This window comes from Volvox carteri (assembly GCF_000143455.1).
Source record: "Volvox carteri f. nagariensis unplaced genomic scaffold VOLCAscaffold_22, whole genome shotgun sequence".
Lineage (NCBI taxonomy): Eukaryota > Viridiplantae > Chlorophyta > Chlorophyceae > Chlamydomonadales > Volvocaceae > Volvox > Volvox carteri.
In genome coordinates, this window is record NW_003307565.1 from 1,152,299 (window position 1) to 1,161,997 (window position 9,699).

The following is a 9,699-nucleotide window of genomic DNA, read 5'->3' on the forward strand; positions in this document are numbered from 1 at the left end:
GCGAGGCCGCCACCATGGCTGCGATCAGTTCCCCTTTATCATCCCGCACAAACTTGGTCCTCCGGGAGGCCTCTGCGGACCATTGCCATGACTGCGTGTCTCGCGCCTCCGCCACAAACTGGGTTTCAGCGGTGGAGGCCATCAGCTCCGAAACCAGCTCCTCCCCACTGAGACGACGCGTCGTGGCGTACCTGTTCGAGTGCGTGCGTGTGTGTGTGTGCGTGCGCGTTATGCTGGTTGGTTTGATTCATCGGTTTTTGGGGGTGGGGAGGGTGTATTCGCGATGGAGAGTGCTTGTGTGCTTGTGTAGAGCCAGTCATGTGGATGTGAATGCGGTTGGGGTTGGGGGAGAGGAGCATGATAGGGGGGGGGTGGACCTGCTGACGTCATTGTTGGTGGTCCTTCCTCAACCTGTCGTGATCGCTGCTTGATTAATTGATTGTCACAGAGTGGGTGGCTTCTGGGCCATTTGCATACATACTGTACCCGTCTGCATTACTTGTGCCCGTCTGTCGGCTGTTGGTTTCGGAGCAGGTTGGGTTGCATCTTCCACTCGTTCATCATTGGGCTATCGCTTGGAGTGAACCGGACGAGCAAGTCGCAGGTAAGGGATTCTTCAGGGGCCTGATGAACAAAGCTCCACGCGTTTTCCAATATTGTAATTTGACTATATGAAGTTACGCTTCTGCTTTTTCATTGCATAAATTTGCGAGTCATTGAGGATTATTCTATTTTAATTCCCGAGCCTGCCTGCCTGTGTGTGCATTCGTCCCAGGTTCGAGCCCTGCTAATAGCGCTCACTTTCCACCAAGCCCTGGAGGGACTCAGTTTGGCCAGCGTCATCAACGGAGGGGACTTCTCGCGGACCAGGGCGGCAGTCATGGTGGCCACGTACAGCGTGACGTGTCCACTGGGGGTGGCGATAGGTGGGGGCAGGGGCTCGGGGGGAGCGCTTCGGCGGGGGACTTTGTCCTGTGTGCTGCTGGTGGGAGTGGGGGCGGGGGGGTGGATCATATGAGGGTGAGTGTGCAAGAGGACTGGGTTGAGAGAGGAGGTGGATATGCGATTCGGGTCAGGTAGGGGGCATGGCGTGTGTATAGGTCTGTGTGACATGCGACATGCGTAAACCAGGTAAAACCTGATAAAACCTGGTTTTGTCTGTATATAACTCGGTCCCCGCTCTGCCTTTGCCTTTCCGCACATTACCTTTGATTAAAGGGTTCCGCAACATTTACGAACCAGAGCCCCGCCACACATGAAATTCCGTCATCCGCCCTTCATGACGTCCCGTAGCGGGTGCTGTCGTCCTCCATCTCTCTTTTCCGCCGTACATGTACAGGCATCGCCATCGCAGCGTCATACGACCCGTCCAGCATCCACGCGCGTGCCGCCCAGGGCTGCCTCAACGGCGTATCCGGGGGCATGTTGTTGTACATTTCTCTCGTACAGCTAGTCGCGGAGGACATGGGCAAGTACTTGCTGGGCCCACCGCCGGCCGCGGCTACCGATGCGGATGGCGGCGGTGAAGCCGCCTCCCCCGTCTCGGCCGCCATCACGGCGGCAGCTCCCCCTGACCTTGGAACGGGGGAACCTCGTGGATCAGCGCTGCCTTGCAGCCATGGGGGTAAGGGACACCATTTCCACGGTGGTGGCCATTTAGCAGTTGATGGTGGCGGCCGAGTTGGCGGCCACATCCGCGGACCTTCGTTCTTGGCGTTTTGCCTGGGAGCCGCCTCCATGTGCCTGCTGGCGGTGTGGGCGTGAGGATGCAGAGGGCGGCGCACTCGTGCGCAAAGGGACGCGCGAAGGGTCACACAGACACGACAGGCAGGCGTGAGGAGGTGGTACACGAGGCAGTACGTGTGCACACCGGTTCCGGTTTCTCGTGTTGATGTGCTGGAAGATCTTGCGGCCAGACTGAGAGACTGTAGGGCAGTTAACTGGGTTTTTTCGAGGATGTTTTTTCGAGTGGATCTGCTGGGGGTTCAGGCAAGGAATGCGGTTCTTGCGTGTTGCTGACTGGGAATACGACCGAGGAGGAGGAGGAGAGAAAGATGGAAAACTGAATGTGCGAACCTTGAATCCAACGCATGCAACCGTACATACATACATGAAGAAACTCCGTCGCGGAGGCGTGTAGGCAGGGAAACGTAGCACGTAGGCCCATGTACGCAGATGTTGTATATGTTGGTACAGGCAGGTGGGTCGAGTTTGCCTGGGGACGCAATGAGTGTGCCAGAGAGAAGTATGCTCTGAGACACACGCCGACGGAAGGAAAGCCCATCACCACCACTGCCAACAGCAACCCATCGCCACCACCGGCATCACCAGCATCACCACCAGTCCAATAACATATATATTTCTTCTTGCTGTTTATTCCCATGATTAAGGCAGGCAGGCAGAAGAGATGAGAGCAGCATAATGCTCACTCGCCCCGCCCCTCCCTGCCCCGCAGCGTAGCTTTGTGACTGGGCATTTTGGGCGGATGAGTTATAAATTCTTCAAGTTCATCCATTAGTCCCGGACGTTTTCTGTAAGGCGGGCTGCAGCGCATGCATGAATAAACAACCGGTCCTCCTTCCTGTGCAGAGGGGGTGCTGTGTTGCGCTGTCGCATGCTGTGTGGTCCATGTGTGCATCTTTGCCTGCGCGGCTGCGATGCATTGCAATATTGGATTTTGCTTCGTTATAGCATATGACATTATCAAAAGGTTCCTGGAGACTGGGATCGAGGAGGGCAAACGGCAAAGCTGGTGTAGCTTCAGTGTGCGGCTTGCAAGGCCGCGGTAGGTAGGACCCAACTCGGGGCTTGAGGCGGACGCTGTGGAGTGGGGAGCGAGGGCGGACCTATTGATAAGGGCCGTGCTCTGGGCGAAGCAGGCGAAGGTTAGCTAAGGGGAAATCCGCTTCGGAACCCAATTAGTCAGTCGATATGCTCCAGAGCGTTTTAGTGCGGTGTACCTGGACGATGTGCGTGTAATCTCGGACCTGGTCAGTGTCCCCTTCCTGAACCTTCAGTGAAGGTGGCAGCCGTGTGCAAGCCACCTGTTGAGTCTCTCTTAACCCCTCTTTCTTTACTCCTGAAGCGCGCGCACAGAGCATTGAATTGAAAAGGTTGTGCTGTGAGGATTTGGGGGAAGGGACTTGGGAAGAAGCAATGGATGTGGAAGGTCCCGCACCACACGCGGTGCGTATAGCTCCCCCGAATCCTCTCTCACCAAGGAGTTGGGGTTCATGAGCGCCGAGGGCCACCGCCTGCCTAGTGTCGGCCACATGATGAGGGTAGGTTGCAAAGGTGATCGGTGCGTAAGGAGTAGAAGGAAGGAAGGAAGGAAGAAGTTCCCGCAGGCTCGCTTTTGTTTGCCAAAGGTAAGGTTTGTTGGATGTGTTTGGAGACTATGGGAGTGTTAGGATCATCGCCCAGTGCGTGAAGGCTCTTCCAAGCACCCATGCGGGGGTTTAACTTAACCGAGGGGGGGGCGGGTAACTTAACCCTCGCTTCCTTGCAAGAGACCTATTACCACGTCATGCCGAGCGCTAGCCCCAGGGCACCCAGGGCGGAAACCTTGGCTCGTCTGCTGTTTTATCAAGAGAACGGTAATCATGCTTTTAAATGTTCCCTTGGCTCCCGCTCATTCCTATCATGATTGCCTGTCGGTGGCCAGGTGGTCTTGGGGGGGATGTGCGGGGTCGTGGGGCTGCCGCCCCACTTCCCCGCACTTTCCCCTCTCTCCTGCCCCTTGTTCTTGGAAAGCTTTAGGCGAAAGTTTTTATCGGCTGGCAATAGCAAGCATGTGGTCTGTGTGCCTTTTCCAATGATTGAAACGGTTTGTTTTCTTGCATTGGTCGTACAGTGCAAATTGCCCACACATTGCTAGTTGTTGCAACAGTAAAGTATAAGCAATTGACGAAGTGTAAGGAGAATGTCAGTATGGAGAATTAAGCATCTAAATTTGTGATTACAGTCGAGGTGAGCCGTTAGTCCCCCCTATTTAAACTGGGCAGGTTGCAGGTTGTCCGCCGTCACCAGCATGTCGTTGGCAGTGTGCACCGCACTGTTGCCTCCGCCACCGCCGCTGCCATCGGGCATGTTAGACTTAGCGCTGTCAGCGCTACCACCTGAGCAGCGGTGGATTTCCCGACTCTCCGCCGCCGCCACTGCTGCTGCTGTCGGGTTGGCAGGCCGTCACTGACCGGGGCTGCGGCATGTGCAGGGACTGCCATTGACTGCGGGTGTTGCGATGGAAGGGGCGTTGTTGGGGTCGCCGGGGGCGGGGTAGCCGCTGGGGTCGGCAGCATGGCGGGCGGTGTAGAGCCGCCGATAGTGTCCCTGCCGCTGGGGCAGGCGGGGCTAGTGCCGAAGAGGGTGCCCGCCTGTTGTGAACCGGGCCGTGGCAGTCGTCATCGAAGGTGACGTCGCTGCTCACGGTCACCTTGCCCTCGACGAGGACGCGGTGGGTGGCCATGCCGTGCTCCGGTCAGCGGTAGGTTCCCGCCTTTGCACGAGGACTGAGTTTGTCCTGCTGGCTGGCTGGGATGCGGATGTAGGCCAGGCAGCCGAAGGTGTGGAGGTGGCTGACGTCGGGGGGGACGCCGTGATAAGCTTCCCTCGGTGTGGCCTCCCGGCCCTGAGAGGGGCCACATTGCACAGGAGGTTGGTGTAGAGTGCAGCCTCCAGCCAGTAGCTGACCGGGAGTGCTGTGTCATGCAGCATCGCCTGCACACGGTCGAAGAGTGTGTGGTTGAGTCGCTCCACCGCTCCGTTCTGCTCTGGAGTGTACGGCGCCGAGTGGGTGTGTGCGGTGCCGTGCTGGCGCAGCCACTGCTCCAGTTGCTTGGCGACGTACTCACCACCGTTGTCGCTGTGCAGCGTGTGTACCCGTGCGTGGTTCGGGTGGCGGGCCTCCAGCTGTGTCACCATGTCCTGCAGCACTTCGCCCATTGGCTCTTGCTGGCCAGCGTGCGGACGGCGGACAGACCGGTGGCACCATCCAGCAGCATCAGCAAGTAGCGTGCACCCCCTCGGCCCATGGTCGGCATGGGCCCGCACAGGTCAGAGTGTACGACCTCCAGTGCGTGCTACGGCTGGTTGCCGCGGCTGGGGTGGGCGGTTGCGGTGGCCTTCACGGTGACACAGGCCTCGCAGACGGCCTCCACCGCCTGTCATAGTGCCGCTGGAGTGACCTGTGGCCCCTGCACCAGCTGCTTGCTGATCAGCTGCTTCAGCACGCGGTAACCGAGGTGACCGTACTGGCAGTGCAGGCGCTGTGCTGCCGCAAGTTCGGCAACTGAGCATTCAGTGGCCCCGGGGCTGCCGTTGCCTGGTTGCCCTTTGCCGTTGCTGTCGCCGTTCGGTTGGCCTCCACCGGTGTGGCTGCCGGCGGTGCTGCCGCCACAGGTGCTGGTGATGGTGGCGGCACTTCTGCCAGCACTGCTACCTGCAGCCTGGCCCCTGCCAGCTCTGTCGCCCGTGGTGCTGAGGGCATTGACGGTGACGTCGGTCGGCGCCTGCAGGTCCACGTCCATGCATAGTGCCCACGCTCACTCCATGGGGTTATAGACGGGCTGTTGTGCAGGAGGCTGATGCATGAGAACCAGCAGCCCGTCTTGTCCATGCTGAACGTGACCGAGTAGCCGCGTGTCATGAGGTCTGTCGACCTCTCACGAGGTGACAGACGTCAGGGTGAGGCCCGAGCTGGGGACGTGCAGCATGTTGTGCAGCCGGACATTGTGTCCATCACGAGTATGCAGGTGCAGCTTCCCTGTTCCCACGACATGTTGCCCCACCCCATTAGCCGTGGCGCGCCGGCGGGGACATGGTTGTGCAGCAGGGAGCGGTCACCCGTGAGGTGGTATGGTGAGCCTGAGTCGAGGGTGACTCGTGAGCTGCTTCCACTGCGGTCGATGACCAGCACTGGGGCACGGCTCTGGCGTGGGCTGCTTCTGCTGCTGCCCGAGCCGCTGCCACTGCTGCCGCCTGCAGTGTCGCCACCGTTGCGGTGGCTGTTGCCGCATCGAGCACGGCCACATTCACGTGCTCCGTCGGCCCTGCTGTTACTGCCATTGCCGCTGCCAGTGCCCCTGCCGCCACCGTCACGGTGGCGGTTGCAGCTGCCTCAACTGATGTTGCCGGCGGCGTGCAGCTGCTTGAATGTGTTGCTGCGGTGAAGGCCGACGGACTCGACCGCCTGCTTAACGGGACACTCGCGAACGTAGTGACCAGGCTGTCCGCAGTAGTGGCAGGTGTTGCCGGCCCCCACGGCGCCTGCAGCACCGGCGGCGCTGCCGATTCCACTGGCAGCACGGCCAGGGCCGACAGCTCCCACCAGGCTTGTCTTGCTTGCTTAGGTCTTAGGGTTGTTCTCCTTCTCACGCAGCATGAGCACGAGCTGTGGGGTCGTTAAGTTGGGCTGATACATCGTCAACTCGACGGTGATGGTGCACTGCGGAGGCAGGCCACGGAGAATGGCGTGGTGCATCGTGCTCTCGTCCCACTGGCCGCCGGCCACGATTATATTGCTACGGAGCTGCTCTGCCTGCTGAACGAAGTCAGTGGTCGTCTTCCCATCGCGCATGTTCAGCTGCTTCCGCGGCTCCAACAGGCTCAGCCAGGCCTGGGATGCAGAACGCAACTGTTGCTGTAAGAGCTGCATGGCGGCGAGGGTGGTCTGGCAATTCCTGAGCAACTGCTTGATGGGCAGTTCACAGGACAGATGCAGGTAGCCGAGCGCCTGTGCGTCCTCCTCCAGGGCGTCTTGGGCGTTGCGGCCCGGAGGTGACGGGTGTTTATGTAGTCTTCAACTTGGATGTTGCAAGGAAATCGCCTAAGTCGCCGAGCCACTGGGAGTAGTTTGACCCATCCGAGAGGAGGACACCCTTACATCCCTTCCCCATGATGGTTGCCTAGCGAGCATGACTGATCAAGCCGCATTCCCCGCCGCATTTCTGGCAACTAGTTGATGGTATGATGCATCGTTGTTGCGGCGTACGATGGCTCCTGATGCGATTTATGCCCTTTCAGCCTCCCAGGCATGTCCCCACAACTGCCTCACAGCCACCGACACATCTCACGGCGGGGCTTTAATTGTGTGCGTGTTGGATGCTCCTATTCCTGCCGCCTTTCTAACAACTAGTTAATGTTATGTTGGATGCTCCATTCCCCAGCAGCCTTCCCCGTCACATTTCGGCAAATAGTTGATGGCGTCATACATCGTTGGCACGGTGTAAGACAGTGCCTGATGCGATTTATGCGTCCGGAAGCCCTTTCAGCCTCCCAGGCATGTCCCCACAACTGCCTCACAGCCAGCGGGGGTCTAATTGCGTGCGCGTTCACATGCGGCATATGTCCCGCCACCTTTCTGGCATCTATTGATGGTATGATGAATCGTTGTGCGATGTTAGGCTGCGCCTGATGCGATCTCGTTTGCGGAAGGGCCCCCTGAGTGCTGCCAAGCATGTTATTCTCTCATGAGACTGCGTGAAGGTTCACGAACTGAGTATGCGACCAACACATAAAACATCGCGTGTGAATTGTTATGTCATGTGATTAATCAAAGTAAATCGTGTGTGTTTGGTGTGTTAGGCCGCAGTAAACTTGACGCAACGAGCCTTCATTCGCCTGAAACGCAACATTTGTCTGCATGCGAATTGCGTTGCGACATGTGTGCGTTTGGTGTGTGTTAGGCCGCGTTAAGCTTTATGCAATCAGCCTTCATACGCATGAAACGCAACATGTATTCGCATGTGAATAGCCTTGCGGACTGTATGCGTTTGATGTGCGATTGGACGCGTATTGCTTTACGCATTGTCTCCCCACACACACGAATCGCAATATGGAATCGCATGCGTATCGCCTTGCTACACATGCGCGTATGCTTCGCGTTTCAACATACGCACGGATGAATTGCTCAAGTCGACCAAAACGACACAAGTTTATTTCCAAATGAACCTTTACAATCTGAAAATTATAAATTTAAAAGTTTTAGCCAGGAGGGTCGATTTCCGCTTTTTCATAGCCGTTGTGCGTTAGCTCTTAGCTCCATAGCTCTTTGCGTTACAAAAACATGCTCATTCGCACCTAACGCTAAGATTCGCACCGTTACGCGAACTAACGCGAACTAACGCGGACTTAACGCGTTAATCACCCGTCGTCATAGTGTGTCGTGGTCATGGCGAGCATGACCACAATGCTGAACGTCAGCGATTGTACCGACAATGACAACATTTACTAGCTTTATATTCACTCGCAGTCCAAGGCTTTAATGAAGGTATTGACTCAAGGATCAGTCTATCACAACGATAACGGCGAAGGAAAAGAAGCCAAACTAACCTTACAAATTGTGAAAAGAAGAAGTCATATGTAATACAAAGTATATGCTATTTATGTACTGGGCTAAATACTGGCTGAACAGCGACGCAGATCGGTCGTGCGATGATGCCGTGCGAAATCTTGCCGCCGCCAAAAAGTGCGTAACAGCACTACCTACATTTTCGTTTTTATGGCATTGTAAATTTGCATTTGATTAAGTTGGTTCACCACTTTTGGCAGGCAAAATGGACGCAGACGCGGAACACAGTGCTTTACCACACAGCATCAAGCACGCTACAAGGCGAAAGATCAATATGCTTAAACTTGCTGTCATATACTTAAAACAAATTGTTGGCAGAGCCAGCGACGGATAGATTTCCCTTTAGGCCGTACGACTTGAGGGCCTTGTTCATTGGCCTTCTTCCCTATAGAGACTGTACGGCAGTATCATTTTTTACCTAAGAGGTTACCTTTTTAGAGTTAGAAATAAAGGAAGAATCATTTTTTACCTAAGAGTTACAGCTTTTCAGAAAGAACTAACAGCAACTACGACTATTATAAATTTTTGGCCGATCATTGGCGAGCGCAATAATGAGCGGTAGCAATGATACTCAAAAAGGCTGCGGATATTCAATTATTCTGAAAGAACACGGGTCCCGTGCTGGACCCCGTACACATAGTGTCGTAATGTAGTGTCTCACGGGCGGGACCTCCCGTCTCATTAGCAGCAGCAGGAGGACCCTGCAACGTGCAAGGTAGGGATTTTTTTTATCGTCGTTGTCCTCCAGCCTGCCTGCCTGCTGGGTACACGAAGGACACGAGGACTCCTTACAGCAAGAGAGTAACAATCCCTGGTGGCCAACCACGGACGGAACTCTTCAAACAAGAAGCAATTCCGTGTGTGTGGTTCATATACCCCCCCTGGCGGACGGTGGAACCGTCCATGGCGGACGGTCTGCCGGACGGTCGACCGTCCGGCACAGCTTTCCGGGCACACATACCAACACATACCAACGTATTTTTGCACGAAGCAAAAGACATTTTGTTGTAGATTATCCTGGTCCTCGGGGCGCGCGCGGGCGTGGAGCACGCGCAGAGATTTCTTGCGCAAGCCGGCAGCACGGCATGCAAACTGCGTCCAGATGAGCCCTTTACCCTTGCAATTTGCTGAGCTTATAGTGAATTAAAGTTTTATAATCTTTTCATGGATAATGTAATGCAATGTGCTATACTGGGGGCTACATCGATGCAAGCGCTAGGCGCCAGCAAATGCATGAAATGTAAACAAAGCTAAAACTAGCATTCGGCTAAGTCAATTAGATGTAGGAGCATATTTATCTGGCGGTTTGGGGCCAGGATTGGACCGCAGCCATGGGCGACCTGTGTGCATGG

At 56.1% G+C, this 9,699-nt stretch overlaps 1 protein-coding gene across 1 annotated transcript in view; it reads left to right on the plus strand.

The window, feature by feature from the left end:
- VOLCADRAFT_91723 (uncharacterized protein) overlaps positions 1-2,518 on the plus strand; it is a gene marked incomplete at both ends in the record, with an annotated part of 4,117 nt that extends 1,599 nt beyond the window's left edge. Inside the window, 4 exons of the mRNA XM_002951125.1 lie at positions 449-604; positions 776-926; positions 1,340-1,752; positions 2,456-2,518. Coding sequence (XP_002951171.1) covers positions 449-604; positions 776-926; positions 1,340-1,752; positions 2,456-2,518 — 783 coding nt within the window. The remainder of the gene's footprint in view (positions 1-448; positions 605-775; positions 927-1,339; positions 1,753-2,455) is intronic.
- Positions 2,519-9,699: the final 7,181 nt, after the last annotated feature.